The 17,018-nt window shown below is 39.3% G+C and overlaps 1 protein-coding gene across 11 annotated transcripts in view; it reads left to right on the forward strand.

Annotated features, from left to right (window-relative positions):
• Positions 1-17,018, forward strand: part of DMD (dystrophin) — a 1,134,919-nt gene that overhangs the window by 157,071 nt on the left and 960,830 nt on the right. Inside the window, exon 1 of one of the 11 annotated variants that reach the window (XM_015620905.3) lies at positions 13,052-13,385. The exons of the other annotated variants lie outside the window; for them this stretch is intronic. Within the exon in view, the coding sequence (XP_015476391.1) occupies positions 13,343-13,385 (43 nt within the window). The 5' untranslated portion in view covers positions 13,052-13,342. Of the gene's footprint in view, positions 1-13,051; positions 13,386-17,018 lie in introns of those variants that run through there. 11 annotated transcript variants of the gene reach the window in all.

Consider the following 17,018-nt stretch of genomic DNA (forward strand, 5'->3'; position numbering starts at 1 on the left):
ACATATCCCTATGGTTAGTATCTATCTTTTCTCCTGAATGTAAAAGTATGAACCCAATGTTTAAAACCTTTCACAGTTTTGTCAGCACTGCATGGGAGTGATGACTATGTAGTTATGCTTTACAGAACTGGATCTTTGTGTTTCATGTAAAGCTGTGGAAAATGTACACTGATTTTGTACCATCTTTTTTTTTTTTTAAAGACAGTTATCTCTTGTTCATGCTGAGATCAATGATTGTCACTTATTAATACATCCAGTTGCTTAACTTGAAACAGGAAAATGTCTTAGAACAGGAAAAAAAAATCCAGGAAGTAAAAACCCCACAGAAGCCTTCTATTGATAGTTATAAAAATGACATACTGTTTTCCCTCTCACAACTGAAATGAAATGCTGCCTCCACACTGAGACTTTGAATGCTGATCTTCAGCTGTGAGCATTTTCTCAGCTAAATTATAAACCCTTGAAAGCAGGATATATGTTAAAAAGGTGGAAAGCTCTCTAATATTTTGTCATGCAAACACTGCTGTACTAAAACATGCAACACTATTAAATTCAGGGGTGGTTGTAACCACAAAAGATAAGAATAATACCAGTGATTTAACCTGTGTTGCACTGTTCCCATCAAAGCTTACCAGCAGAATTTTGCCTGAGAGGCACTGGGGCAGAGGAGATAAAGAAATGACTGCATTGTGGGTGTGAAAAGAACTGCTGTAATGCTGTTTGCAGAGGGTTCCTTGGTGCTTGAAGTGGGGCACAGGTAGGGGATGTGTCCAGTTCCTTTTTGCTTTAAGAAATGCCTGTGTGTCTGGAGGGAGTTGTCTGAGGACACCTGACAGCCAGACCACTCCTGCTGGTTCCAAGGAATCATTTCTGCTGGTACCTGGCTCCCAGGGTAGCCAAGTGACATGGACCCTTGGCATCCACATCATCCAGCAGCAGAGACCTGTCCTGTGCTACTCACAGGGTGAAGACATATTTCTTGTTGCTTATTTTGAACCAGTCACTTGCTGATTTTCTTCCTTTTTTTTTATCTCTTCTGTCCAGCTCTTGCACTAAAAGAGACAGTGAAAAATTGTTCTCTGTTCTTCTTCTCTAAAGACCCATCAGCTTAGTACACCTCAGCTATGTTCAGCTGTAGTCTACTTTACCCTGAAACTCAAGTACATACAAAATGTCCTGCTGGGTCAGAACAATGGTACATCAAGCCAAGGATTATTTCTCCTGGAAATGGCAACAGGAGATGACAGGGAGAGCAACGAACCTGGACACATTCTGAGATCCATTTTCTCATCTTACCACAGCACCTGCAAGCACTGTATTACAAATGCTAGAGGTTAAATTCTGCCCCATTCATTTTTAGCATCTGTTTAGAGACTTCTCTTACATCAATTTGTCTAACTGTTCTAAACCAGCTGATAAACATCTGCCTCCATAAACTCCTTGTGCAGCAAAATCCAGATGCAGGTAGCCCACTGGCTGAAGAAATATTTCTTTTTGTCTTTTAAATCAATTGTCCATCCTATACCAAGTTGTTGTATTACCAGGTTTAGTAACTAATTTATTATACTTATTCAGCTTGTTTACTCCTTCAGGCTTTTCAATACTCAGTCCTATCTCCCTTGAGCCTTCTCCTCTACAAAGTGAAGCATCCCAGGTCACTGAGTGAGCTCCAGCCCACTGATTGTTTCCAGTTGCTCTTCTGTATCTCCACAGCATCCTCCTAGAGGCCAGCACTGCTCACAGCCCTTCAGGCACCAACACACCACAGGTTCCTGTAGCAGCAGAGCCAGCCCCTGTGATTTGCTCCCAGCACACATGGGGAAGCCCAGAATTGGGTTGGCTCTTTTTGTCCACTGTACATTTAGAGGATGATTTTGGAAAACTGTCAGGGATGGTGCCAGGACCCTCTTCCTGGAGTTGTACCTGCCTGTTGGGCTCAGCCCCTCTCTAGCATGGTTTAGTGATTAGTCTGTAGTGCTGTGCTCCTTTGGTTGGTGTGCATCCCCTGGGCAATCTCTTATTCCTTCTCAGGTTTAAAGGACTTGTGTGCTCATTCACCCTCCCCATACTTTACCTTGAAGATTCTTCTGTAGTCATTCTTTACATGGAAGCCATTTCTCCTTAGCCTTCAATCATTTCTGTTCTTGCTATTCCTGCTTTATCTTTTTTAGGGATAGAGGAAGCAAAACAGCCCACAGTATTCAAAGTGTGAACACCTGAAGACTTTAATAATACCATAATGATATTTTGTATGTTGCTCTCTATTTCTGTCATAGTAATGGCCAGCATTTGATTTGCTTTTTGACAGCTTCTAAGATGGAGTTGGTATTTCCATAGACATTTTTATAACTCCAGGATCTCTTTCCTGAGTGGTAATAACTAGTTCGGAGCTCATGCTGAGTACGTAAATTTGAGATTTCTTTCCCCCCACATATTCTCAATATTGAATTTCATCTGTCTTTTTTATTGCCCAGTTGACACTCGGAGGCTCTTCTGCATCTCTCTGCAGCCAACTTTCATTTTCATTTCCCTGAATACCTCAGCACTATTAGGAAACTTGGGAGTTACCTTTGTTTTCTAGATCCATGTAATGATAATCAGTGTATGTTGACCAGTCCTGGCTCTGACCTGTGATACACATTTGAGAAAGCTGAATGGTTTTGGCAATCCTGTCTTTTAATGATTTGGTTGTTTATGAAAGTGGATCTCTTATCCTATGACACCTTTTTTTCTCTAAGTTCTTTAATGAGGCAGGATTGAGAATTCTTTAAATTGCATAAACCAGGTTTCCCTTGACTGTGTGTGCACTGATTCGTTCAAAGAACCCTACCAGACAGATGATATGTGATTGCCCCTGTAAAATACATTTCTCCATTAACTCAAATCTGTGCCTGTTAATTCAATTCTTACTGCAATTTCTGAAAATTAGACTGGTACCATAATTAGACATATTGGGTTTTAGTTCTAGAAGAGGTTTTTAAAAAATGGGCATTGCATTTGGTGGTTTTTACCCAGCTGATGCTGAAACAGCTTTACATAGTAACTGAAGTACTTATTCAGTTATCTGATGAATTTTATACTTGAAACATGTATCACCATCATTAAATCATTTTAAGTCTATTTGTATATTTTGGCTTAAAAATATTTCTTTTAGTTGTAGTGGCATCTGCATTCTGGTCAAGTACATCTTTTTGAGAAGTTTTATATGGATATATTTATCAAACAGGGAAAATAAATAAATGGAGTGATTAAAGAGTGACAGGGTGCTTTCATCTGAAATATTTTTTCCAGTTTTTAAAAAGGAAAGAAGAAGTCATATTTGTGCTGCATTAGTAGGGAATAAATCAGGTGTTTATGCACAGGCCATTTAAAATGTTTCACAGTGACTGGAAGTTCTGGCTGGGGCTGATGGTTCTAACCCAAGATTAATAGAAGGCTTGTGCCTTTAAGAAGAAATGAGTATAGGCCAGGCAAATTACCACCAAGCACCTAAACTAATATTGAATAAATTTAGTCATCTGCAGCTGTCATAAAGGCTGCAGAGGCTGTGATCAATACTTTGTTCTCTGAATCCTTGTGTTGATGTTTTCCTCCATATGGGATATGTTGCTCTATCTTCCATGGACTGATGAATTTCAGATAATTTTAAAATTAACCCACTTTCTCTAATGTTAATATATCATCTAATTGTACTTAAGTAACAAGCATTAGCCAAGACTTATTGCATAAAAATAGTCTGAGGTGCATTTTAGCCCTGTGAAGGTAGGTGCCCAGGCTATATGTTAGTGGATCTGTAATAGAGACTGCAAAAAATTCTGTTTTTCATATTAGTAACCAAGCTGTTCTGGTTCTGATCTAAATTATATTTTCAAACTTACATGAAGTGCTTTTAAGGAAGCAGTTGTTTACCTAAAACACACAATCCCTTTGGACTTTTGTCAACACACAGGTCTAATGTGTTAAGCATTTTGCATACGTGCTGCATAAGCAACTAACAGGCTAAAAAAAGCCTCTAAACAACCAACCTGTAATTGGTGCATTGAGGAAATTAAATATTTTTAAGCAATTCAGGTTTGAAATAATTCCTTAGAGAATAGACTTTTTAGGTTTCAAACTACTTGGACCTTCTCTCTGTCATTATAATAAAGTGACTTTGCTGTTGCTTATCATTCAAGCTTCAAAAAACATTAGTAATTTTTCCCATCATCTGTTCTTTTCTCTGTTATAAAAGACACACTCAAAATCACTGAGGTCAGTAAGTTTTACAGATTTTACTGCCATCAGAGTGTGCATCTTCACTGGAATGAGTGTATTTAGTAAGATTAAAATCATCAGGGAGTGAGGGAGCACTATATGGTTCATCTTCTATTACTTCAGTCTGTGATTTCTTTCCTGTGCTCAGTTCAGATTCACAGGTAAATTCAGCTGGCAGAGGTTCCATGCCAACAGACAGATTAGTGAGTAGCTGGAAGTGGTGATTTCCCAGTCTTCTAAAAAGTCCATGCCTTCAGGTGGAATGTATGTGTGTCTCCAGAAAAGCTACATGAATTTTAATGTAATGTATGCAGTGATAATGGCTCCTACAAATTTCAGTCTGTAATCAGAGTGACTTGGAGCTCTGAACCATCATTTTGATCTCCTTTTCTGTACTCTGAGTACTAATTTATTAGCTGTGGAACTATTTAGAAAAATCTGAAAAAAAAAAAAAAGCATGAGTCACTTTGTACTTATCTCTGAAATAAATTACCTAATTAAGATCTATTTATTTTTAGTGAGATTTTGCCATTCTATTATTTTGCTGAATAGGATGTGTAGCTTTCCCAGTAAAAACTTATAAATTTTCAAGAATTTTTCATTTTTTTCTCTACTAGATAAGTTAAAATTATGCTTGTTTTCAACCTAAAGGTCAGGCACTACCTAAACTACTTGACAAAGCCTGTTATTTAAACAAAGTACTTCAGTTCACCAGTGGAATTCATCAGGACCTGAGTATCACATATTTTGGGTGATAATAAGATGGAAAACATTACAGACAGTCAGACAGATGGATAGATACACCAGTCTTTTGAAAAGACACAGAGTACCTGCTGTTGCCAAAATAGACATGAAGTGTACCTCTTGTATTTACCAGATAGAGATATTATAGCAAGGAGGAAAGACTTCAAATGCAGAAAGAAAATAGAAGAATTTTTTTCAGGTTTTGAATTGTGTTTTCCTCATATGTTAGAAGTAATAATCGAACATTGCTCTAAGGAAATATACTTAGCAGATCTTTGGTGTTACTGATCTAATCACATTAAAATATTATGAGCACTGTGCATATTAAATATCTAATCTCCTTAATCTTACAGTGCTGTGGACTCTATGTATTTGAATTTACCTGAGAGTAGACAAATTTCTTTTGGTCCTGATGAGTAATCTGGTTCTGGACATGTACCAGTAACCTTGCCAGAATACAAGAAAGAAAAACATCAATAAGATTAAATTTAAGAAGGAATTTCCTGATCAAACCAGGTTCTTCCATAGGATAATAATGTTGAGCACTTTTTCAAAAATTATTTATGCTTCTACAGAGTCAATTGCATCCTTTTAGTGGGAAAAAAAAATGTCCAAGTGATACCATTACTCAGAATTTATTGGCAGTTACTTGTAAGGCAGTCTCACCCTGGCTTTGTGCCCTCCTAATCAGTGTTGGCCAGTTTGGCTAGGAATTGGTCTGCAGCACTAATTTTATCCAGTATGTCTTTTGCTTTAAGTAAAATGTCTTTGGTTTTATTTTCTGTAGGTTTATTTTTACATTCACTTAGCACATTTTTCTGTTTAGAAACCTATTTTTTAATCACAGTTCACTTGCAGCAGCATCATTTTGCAATCATCTTGCCATTTGTAATGTCATCTCTGCAGGCTTGCATTAACTTCAGTTTGCCATCATCTTGATGTACTAACCTGCATTTAGACCTGCACAGAAATAATTTAACATTCATCCTGGTGTGTGCAGTAATGTTTCATTAGACTTGAACTAACAGAATTTTGTCATCATAATTTGCTGTCATAATAGCCCAGTCTTCACAGATTTAATGTGACAGTCTTTTGCCACAGTAACTTAGGCTTTGAGCAATTGTCATCCAGGGAGGTTTAGGATTAAATCAGTGTAATTAAAACACAGCCCCTTAATAGTCCTGTACTTTAAACAGTTTGTCACCTCTCTCAAACAATAATTAAGCAGACTAGCAGCACTTGTTTAGCTTGTGTTGTTTTTTATGTGGGAAAGGGGGAAAAAAGGGAAAATTGGTCAATGAGTGACTGGCAGAACTGTTAATAAAATTTAGGTTTCCAGATTGTCACTGTGTATTCCTGTATCCATCGGGCTGCTCTCCTTTCACAACACAATTTTTTTGTAGATGAGATGCATGCAAACTTGAACTCTGTATGACTGGTTATATTATCTAGTCTGTAAATCTTATGTCAGAGAGTTACAGAAATACAGAGATGAAAGGCACTTAGATTTCATCTGCTGAAGGGTTGAGATAGATCAAACACACTTTGTTATCCTTGAAAAATTTGTTATAAGTTTTCCTTACAAGCTTCAGCTTAAAAGGACTTGATGACCTCTGTGTGTATATGTTTTCATATGTGTAAGTAACTTGATACTCCCACAGTTTTCTCCTTACATCAAATCTAAGTCGATTTCACCCAAATTATGTCCCTTTCCTTGGAATACATGAAAAATAACGAGGTGTTGCTGTGTCTAGATGCTGAAAGGCAGCGGCTATGTACTTCTTTGCCTTTTCCTTCCAGACTAAATATGTGAAGTTGCCTCAGTCTTTCTCTGCAGAGAGAACCTCCTGTTTGGATATTTGTGATTCTAAGTGCTTTGCAATTTCTCTGTGGCTTTCATAAAGTGTTGTGTCAAAGCTGGACAGAGCTGAAACGTTGGCTGGAGCAGAGTAAAGCCAGGCGAGTTTGTGATGGGGCGACTGGGGTAGTGCAGGCGGCTGGCGCTCAAGTTGTGTTTCCCTAAAGAAAACTGTGTTTATGTGAGCAGCCAGCACATTTGCTCTGCAAAGTGACCTTGAGTTGTCTTTGGCAGAGCTGATGCAGCTTCCCTGCAGACCTGGGTGAATTCTCTGTCTCGTACGTATGGATTGTTGACTCTGATTCATAATTACCTCCTATTGATATTCTTTGCAATCAGCTTGGCATTTTTTCCTCTGCTCCTTACATATTGTGTTTGCTTTTGTTTTTTAAATACCTGCTTCCCTTCTAGACTAAATTTGTTTTTGTTTGCAGTTGTTTGTTTTCAACCAGAGAAACTTTTCTTAGTAATGACATGTAGGCCTAAACAGTGTTTTCAAACATCTTCCAATTATCGTTCACATTTCTCTGTTTAACTTCTTTCTTCTCACTGATGAGGTTTTATAATTGTCTTCAACTTTGTGAAATCAGGTCCTCTTAAAAGAAGTATTAAATATGCACATGCATATATTACTATTGCCACTACTTGTCTGTGAGTGCACTTGCTCTGTCTGTGACATACCTGCATGCAAATGCGTGTGTGTATAAAAATTGGTTAACATTTCACCATTTAGGTGTGATGCAAGTAATCAAGTTGTTACCAGCTGCATGTAAACATTGTAGAGGCTGGGATTCCTTCCTTGGTGACTCAGAATAGAGTCTTCCCTTGGGTGAGGTGTAATGGCAGTAAGAATTGGGTGAATTTCACATGTTTTGGACCCACCCTGAGAAAATAACTGCACCAAGGAGTTTTCTGCCCAACCAGGGGACCTCCTGTGCTGTGTCTCACTACTGGTCTGGGGACTCAGATTTTCTTCCTGTGGACACTGAGAAAACAGGGAAAAGAGGGACAATCTGACCTTGGCCTTTCATGGTCTGAACACACAACCAAGGGTGAACCAACAAAACAAATCCAGAGAAAGATGCCCCCCTGCCAAGGCAGGAGCCTGTTTTAGGTACTCAGACACTTTACAGATCACTTTCAGGATCCTTTCTGTGCCTTATGTGGGATGCTCCTGGTGATTGGAGTGAGTTACATGCTTAAATCTAGAGAAAGAAATACTAGTTAATAAGATGATCTCCCTTCTGGTCATATCAGCCTCTCTGGAATGATTAAGACCAATTTTTTATAGATATAGATGAGTAATTCTAATTCCTCTTTATTACTTTGATTCCTACTTTGTATATATCAGTAATTAAAATCTTCTTTCTCTTCTCTTCTTTGTACTCTTAATAGTAGTTTTATATAATTTGTTATCCTTTTTTACACTTTCTTTTGGGTGCCTCAGTATATCTTCTGAGTAGTCTGGTCCAACTGACCCCAGTAAAGACTGATTTCATTTCTGCTGGGCTGAAAATGTCTGAAAGCTGGAGAATTGACAGGGTTTGAGAATAAAGCTATACAAAGCATGGACATTGCTTTCCTGCTAAACCTGCTTGGGACTTCGCACCAAAGGCAGATCCACTAGGTGAAATGGATTGTTGTTCTTTAGCTGAAGCTCTCCAGAACGGATAGTGATTGTTTTCTGAGAGTTACTTTTTATGTTGAACTAGCACCAAGTGAGCCCACCCTTCTTTTTGCTAGAGGCTCTGCAAGAAAGATTAACCCCTATTTCCCAGTGGTCAGGACATGAGGCAGAGAGCTTTCCTGGGGAGAGCACAAACAGCAGGGAACCAATATGTTGGATCATATGCTAGAGCATGTTTTCAAACAGAAGTGTTTCATGGTATAAAATGTATACATACATATATATATATATATAAAATATATATATATATTTATATATATATTTTTTATCCACCTTGCATATGAGAGGGCTTTGTATTGTATTGACTACTGATTCTATGACTATAAACTTTATTAATATATTTTACTTTGGAAGCCAAAAGCTACTACTTCTTTCAGAGATAAGAGCAAGTTTTTGGGTTTTATTTTTGATTTGAAGTTTTTTGTCTTTTATTTTCTGTTCGACAGATCAAATAAACAAGAAAAAGAACCGTTTTGCAACCTGCATTAAATCCTCTATGATTTATTCCTTTTTGAAGTAAAAATAGGCTGTGAAACAAAAGAGAGAAGTTTTTCAATGGCTCACATTGGAAAAATTCTTTTCTTTTTTTCCTTGTTGATTTCACAGGAAAATCAGAAGCTGCCTGTTTACTTCTGTGGTGATAAAGCTGTCGAAGATGTTTTTTCTTTTCCCTCTGATGCTGACATGCAAGTGGTTTGTGTTTGTTTTGTTTTTCTTTTCATGACAGGAAGTGAATAATAAAAAGAATCAGAGCCAATATACCACCAGGGCAGAAACCCACGCTGCACATTAGTGCTTGAAAGAATCCCATCCCAGTTCTCCCTGCACATCAGTCCCATAGTCCCTGGAGCTCAGCACTTCTTCCCACACAGATAGATGTGATAGATTTGCAAATACTGGCAAGAGCACAGAGACATCTTGTTATGGGCTTAATGGCTGAACCGAGCAACAGGCTCGGACTGCCTTGATTTTTTATTTTTTTTTAGGTCAGCATTGGCAGTGATTTAAAAACAGGGTGGAATAAAAGTTGAAATGCTTTCTGAAATCATAATCAAAATATCATCTGTCTTAGGCTTATGCTGTAAGCGCTCTGCCTGATGTTGAGTTGTACTGGCAAACAACATGTGCCACTGGGATGTTTAAAAAGTCATAAGAGGTTTGTAAATCAGTTCTGTGCAGCATGCTACCTATTTGTTATTTTCTTGTTTTATCTGTTAACAGGAGAGGAGATAGATGCTACAAATGACAATATGGTGTGCTTTGCTTTGTTGGGGGTTTGTGAGGTGCTTGTGTCCTAGTAAATTACAGCGAGATGGTAGATTTGTTACTCTGTGGAGGTTGTTAACATGAAGTTGTTTGATTTATTTATGTTGAACTGGGGACCTCTCCTCCCATATCAATTATGTCAAAAACATCATTTTCCAGTCGTGTTCTTTTATTTTTCCCTGACAGAGAAGTCCTGAATTTTAATGCAGCCCTTTATTATGGTACAGAAGAGCTAGAGAACTGAGAACTTGGTTCCCATGTCCAGTCCATGGTTTGACCATTGTCCTCAAGTCCTAACCTTCCTCTGGTTTAGCTTACTGAGACAATAAATGTGGCTGCCAACTTTGGATGTTGAAATCTGTTTCTTTTCTATAGTCATGCTGACATGTGCTGAACCCAATCCCCTAAATGGTTTCTGAACAGGCAGTTTATTGTTGTCCTTGTTTCCACATAGCTGCTGGCCTCCTCGGCGTTTTCTCCAGCTCTGCATTACTGTCACACTCATGGCATTAGAAAGGAGATGTTTTCAAGTTTATCAATACTTGGGCTTTGAAAGGACTTCTCAAGCAGGGAAATAAACAGCCTCTGTGTAAAACCTTTGTTAATGGGTGGCTGAAAGTCACCCAGACTATTTTTGTGATGATGACAATTTTCTTTCATTTAAGCCATTATCGGTTGTGGAAGAGTAAGGCAACATTAAACTATAGCTTACAGCAATCACTAAAAAAAAATACCCATTTTTATGATTCCAGATTTTCTACATTTTCCAACTTGTCTGTGATTTTGAAGCTTGTTCCTTTCCTGTCCTGCAGCACAGGCACTGTAGCCTCCAAGCACTGAGGTCAGAGCCTGCTACCTGCAGCATGTGGAAGGGAGAGTGAGGCAGGTGGTCCCTGACCACCAACATTTATCAAGCATACAGTAATTATCTGACATAAAGCTACAGAGAAGCTTTGCCTTGCTTTCTATTGTTGAAGATAGAGCAAAAAGACCCTAAAAATAACAAAATCTGGTGTGTCAAAGTACTTCAGGCTATCCCTGCGATCTAAGTGCAGCTAGTGGGCACTAAAAAATACATTTGAAACAACTTCAGTAGCCTGGATGTTTCTCTGGGTTAGGCAGTCACAGCATTCATAGCTGCTGAAAATAGTATTAAGTTTTTAAGAGCCTCTCAATTTCTTTTCAGTCCCCCAAAACCACCACCACCAAAACTAGAAATCCAAACCCAACCAAAATACCCAGTACATTTGAACATTGACTTTTGATATTTCTCTCTGTGGCCCAGCAAAGTTTTACTCTTTTCCAACTGACTGGAGGAGCATCAATAGGAGGAAGGGAGATTGTTTGTAGGCTGTCTGCCCTCCTGTGAATGAATTAGGTGTTCTCTTGAGGCCACCAGAGCTTTGAACACCCCCAGTGTAAGGAGAGGAAGCAAATATGGATATCCTGCATGTGAAAGGTTGTTAAATATGTAAGTTATTGTAAATATTGCCACTAGACACTTTTTTGGGCTTTGTTTCAGATTAAAATATGAAGTAGCACTGCATTTCTTGTAAAGCCCGATCCAAATATGCTCTGATGGTCTCAAAGTGATTGTCAGAGAGGATGAATAATCCACATGAATTTTTGTGGATTGTGACTAGACCTGGGTGTGAAACAGACCACAGGTCTCTGTTGAGATGGAGACCCTGTGATCAAATTTAGAAAAAGATTTATGCACCTAAAAAGTTTTGTAGAAAAAGTTTGTCACCTTGAAATAAAGATAAGCCAGGAGGATCACAGTTCTCCTATCATTTTCCTTCAAGGTAACTTTCACTTGTAGCCTTTAAATATGTTATTGGGCCTCAGTTATTGACAGCATGTACTATTAAGGGTGACTTTAGATATTTTAAAACAAAAGATTTGCACAATTTCCTGCATTTTCTCAGTCTCATTCTCCCTCAAATAATCAAAATGCTGCTGCTGTTACGGTGTGCTCTGTTCTGCTTCAGATTATTTTCTACATCAGTTCATGACTTGCAGTTCCTGTGGGCTGCAAATTAATCCTTAGGAGTCTCTTGGCATGTTCTGTACATCCAGGTTCTTCAGTGTATTAATTTGACTATCAGTGTAGAAAATGCCAGTGGCTGTAAGGTTCTATTACACACTTCATTTTTGTGTTTATTTTTCTGTATAATCCAGAAAATTACTTATAAACTTGTAATCAGCACTAGACACATTAAGCTTTAAAAATGAAAAACACCACTTTTCAGGTTTTTAAGGATAGATTAAAAAATGAAAATGAACAGTATTAGAGTGTTTCTTCAAATGACTTTTCAAATGAAACCATTTACATGATTTAATGTGGCCTGTCTCTAAAGGCCAATACACACTGTACAAAGTCCATATTGTAGAAAACAGTCTTATAAAAATGTGGGTTTGGGTGAAGGATGACACAGTCCTTTTCCCAAGTATTGTGTAGACGCCTGTTTTTCCTTCCTGTGTAAGCTAAAGAGTCCTGGCACTGAGTGAGGGGGAGAGCGTCAGGCTGGGTCCCACCTGTTTGGGATTTGGGAGTGAAGGGATGTTCCCACTGTTAGGAAGAGAAATAGGCAGCTTGTGTACACTCCTTGCTGTGCTTCCTCTGCATCTCCTGGGCTGTGTGCAGCATTAGTACTGCATGGTTTTGTAGGGAGTGGAAAAGGTCAGTTGTAAGTCAATATCTTTTTTTTTTTTTTTTTTTTTTTTCCTGTTTAAGCAGCTACTGACTTACCACAACTTGCGTTAGCATTTGCACATTTAGTTTGGTGACAACACTATTTTAGTGTTTGTTTATTTTTTCCCCCTGCTCAGGAGGGAGGCTGAAATCCCAAAAGCCAGGGAGGGTTGCTGCTCCTTTCCCAGAAAAAGAGGAACCTGTCCCAGGGGATGGGCCGGGGGTCATTTGCTGGGAAGAAATGGAGTTTGTTTCATAGGGCTCTCCGGGGATCTGCACAAAGGGAGCAGTAAATCTCTGCACCCCGCTTTGCAGCCTGAATGCTCCTCGGGAAGCTGCAGCACATAATTTAAATCCATTGCCCATGCCACCCTGGAAGCAGAGCCTTATATGTCGAGTGCATGGGCTGTCCTATTATGGGAAATCAACTTTGTTTTGAGGGGGAAGCACAGAGAGCATTGCTTCTGCGCAGGTCCTGGAATTTGAAACATTTAGGGGCCTCCAAAGAGCCCTGGCATTAGTTCCCATGCCGGCTGGGTGGAAGTGAGGATCCCTGCCTCTCCCTGCCCGGGAGCCCGCAGCCCCTGCGGGCAGCCAGCCCTGCCAGCATCCCACCCTGGGCACCTCTGCCCTGCCAGCATCCCACCCTGGGCACCCCTGCCCTGCCAGCATCCCACCCTGGGCACCCCTGCCCTCCCCTCCGCTCGGCTGCGGGGCTCCTGCCGGGACACATCTGGACAAACCAGCAAAAACTACCGCAGCAGCAAAGTTGGGATATACTTTGCCAAGAAATATTTTGCTGTTGTTTTCTTTTTCCTCTGTTTTGTGGAGAGATTTCATGTCTGCTCACATGCTTTGGTATGAGGAAGTGGAAGATGATTGTAAGTATGAACAGACTGACATAATTTATCACAATATTCACTTTGACAGCGCAGTGTAGTGCTGCACAGCCCACTAACAGCATGCATTTTTAAATGTTTATTTTCCAAGTCTAAAGAAGGATAGCACCTGAGGGGGGAAATAAAGTGATTTTTTTTTTTTTTTTTGTCTCTAATAGGGGGCTAATATCCTTTCCATTATATATAAAAGAAGTAATCCTGAAACAGTACCCAGCTCTTCTTTGAAGAAAAATAACACATTTCTTTCTGAAGTTCAACAGTTATTAAAGCATGGGGTTAAAAAATAGAGAATTGAGGAGACACACCAATACATTTGAAAAAAAATAGCGTCATTATTCTAACATTTGGCAACACATCAAAGGAGTAATCAGTTTCTTTGAACTTTAATGGCATATGCAGTTTCACTGCCTAATATTAACTTACAGAGTAAGAGAGCTCTTCTCTGGTCGCTGAACTGTCTGGTGTCAGCTGAACGAGGGGGTGTCAGCTTGGTTCGAAGCAAGCAGCAGCTGAGCTCTCCCATGTGCTTCCCAGAAAAAAAAAAAAAACACCAAAAAAAACAGGCATCTTTTCCAGACTTGCACTTGTTTGTTGGTTTAAAATGAACCTTTATGTGCAATAAGAAGAAAAACAGAGGATGCCAAGAGCAGGAGGCTGAAGAGAGCCAAGAATGAAAGAATGACAGAGAGTTTTCAAATCCATCTACCATGCTCCCAGATGATCTTTCTTCTTCCTCCCCCACCCAGGCTCTCAGAACAGATTGTGCCAGTGAAAAAATAAGTGTCAGTGTTGTCTGGACATAATCTGTGGTCTCTGCCCCCTGTTTTATAATCTATTTTGGCTCTTCCACTTTCAATTTAGTCCTTTGCAATAATAGAATTTCTGTTTTTCTCTAATTTCTGATCATAAGAGGCAAGGAAATACATACATGCTGTCATTTATCCCCATAGCATGTAATGGACTGCATGGTCCATGTGATGAATACAGTCTCAAATAAGATTAATTTTTTTGTTTAACAGGAAGAAAGTTTAAAACAGAAAATTTCAAGGTGCAGGTATGGTCTTATGCCATATTTGCTTTCCCTTTTTGCAAGATGAACTCACACTTTGTTTTTTTGTGTAATAAATGAAAATTTAATTAGCTATCAATTTTCCAGACAGTTTTGAACTACCTCAAGAACTCCTTTGGTGATAACACCTTTTACTTATTGGACACAGTCTAGAAGTTCAAATAAGGTAGAACAGGGAGATCATCATTATCACAGACTGGATAATTATGAGAAAGTTTTCTTGACATCTGAAAATGTTGGGGATGCAATTGGGTGGAATAGATGTCTTGGGTTTCTCCCAAGAGGCTTTAGTCCTGGATAGCAAGAGGATTCTTTGGAGAGGAATAAGGAGAATTTGTTTTCTTCACTTTTCTATATACTCCTTTTCCAAGGGAATCCCAGTATCAGCCCAGATTTCTTGTCCTCAGCCTTGGGGAAGAGATGGTGCTGCAAGGAAAGTTGGGCAGGTGCTTGCTAAGTAAGGGGGAAAGATATTTGCTGCTTAGTTCAAAAGTTGTAATTTCACTCTGGAAATGTAGAAGGTTAGTAGATGAAAGAAACAAATAAAAAAAAATAGTTGTGATAGAGGTTTTGTAAAATATGAATAGAAACCAGAGTTGCAGGTAACAGATGAATAGCATTCATGACAAGAGCTATTAAATCACTTGCTAAATTATGTTATGTAACTGTGTCCATATCTAAAATGAAAGGGTGATGTCCTGGCACTTCTTGGGAGTTATTTAGCTGAATGGATTTCCTCGGCTGTATCCTCACTCTTTTAAAGAGCGTGACATTTTTCTTTATATAATTTTCTATAATATTTTCAAGGGTGTTTTTTATAATTTTATTTCAGTAAAAATGGATAAACCTGTATCTGCACTTTGTGACAAGGTGTGCCCAAAATAATGTTCCCAAATTTGTCCACTGCCTCCATTCAGGACATGCCACATCTCCTACTTGTTGCCTGTGCTTCTTTTGCTTCTCTTGCTATGTTGGATGAAAACTTTTTGCTCTTAGAGGTGACAGTGGTCACTTACACCTTTGTACTGTTTTTTAAATCCATCCTTTCTATTTTCTCGATGGCCTCTCTTCAACCCTTCATCAACCCCTGCACTCACCTCTTCCCTTTTGTATTCTGTTCTCCCCTGTGCCACAGCAGTAAAGACGGGTTCTTCATTCCCTGATTCATCTCACTTTAGCTGAGAATGACCTTTGTGAAAATACAAAGGTATTTATTCATTGCCAAGGGCTTTACTTTCTTTCCTGAGCTGTTCAGTGTTTACTTCTTCCTGAGTCAGACTGGAAACTCCTTGGGGCAGCGGCTGTCTCTTCCTCCATTTCTGCAGAGTCTTTGACAATGACACCTAAATAATAAAGTGGTGGGGAAATGAGATATCATAAATTTCATTTTGTTTTAATTAAGATGAGATTACTGGGAACTTCATTTCAGAAGCCAGTCTCCCTAGGGGATTCAGTATCAGACTCTGTATTTTCTTCCTTCTAGCAGATATAATCCTCTTTCTGTGTCCTTATTTTGACATGGAACCAAATTCTGCTCGCAGTCACACACAAGCATCCTCTTTCTCTGCTTGGATTTGCACAAAGTAGTGACTAAAAATAGAATTAATCATCCAGCATGGAAAAGAAATTAATCCTGCCTGAAAGTTGGTGGCCACAAGGGGTCTCTTAGAGGATGTACTGCAGCAGGGGTCCATCCAGGTTCACACCTCAGCTCAGATCAGGGATTTCTGAAGTGAATTCCCAGATGTCAGATTCTCTATGACTGTGCAGCAGAGCCCAGCCCAGAGGCTGTGCCCTGCATCCCTGGTGGAGGAAGCTGAACTCAGAGCCCTGCTCTGGGTGTGGCTGGGGGCTCAGGCTCAGTGGGTGTGTGGGGCACCAGGGTCACACTGAAGCTGCTCCAGAAGGAGCCCTGTGACACACACACACCTTGCTGGGGAATGCTGCCTTGGCAGGCTGCTCCTGCTGGGCCACATGATCTGCTGTGGCCCAAGACAACACAGGGAGATAGGAGGAGCATGGCAGCAAATTTCTTTGGATCTTGTTTGTAAGGAGAGGACTCGGAAAGTCACACCCGAGCTAGTGCAGGAGGGTGCTCTGCTCTGTCTGCTCCTGCGTGGTGTCTGCTCCTCACCCCTGCTCCTCTGGCTGCCCATGGGCATCACAGCTGCCCACAGGTCCTTCCAGCACAGTTACTGATCAGGGAAATGTATTCAAAGAATGGGATTCTAAGAGCATGGTACACACTGTGAAAATTTCAACTATTTTTTTAAAGGAATTCAATTATGTTATTAATAGAATAGTTACTGATAAGATCATGTTATTTATTACTGAAAAGGTACAATATTTGTAGAAAAAGGTTAACCATTTGACTAATAATGTGAAATTATACAAACCAAATTTTCAAAGGGGTTAAGTGTTTTTAAATTATCTCCAGAGGAAACAGGATTAGACTCATATATTTTTGTCATGGATTACTGTGAGACAAAATCACATTGAATGGTATTTTGAACCAAGCAGCCTCAATTTGAAAGAGCTGACTTGTT

The sequence above is a fragment of the Parus major genome, chromosome 1, assembly GCF_001522545.3.
Source record: "Parus major isolate Abel chromosome 1, Parus_major1.1, whole genome shotgun sequence".
Lineage (NCBI taxonomy): Eukaryota > Metazoa > Chordata > Aves > Passeriformes > Paridae > Parus > Parus major.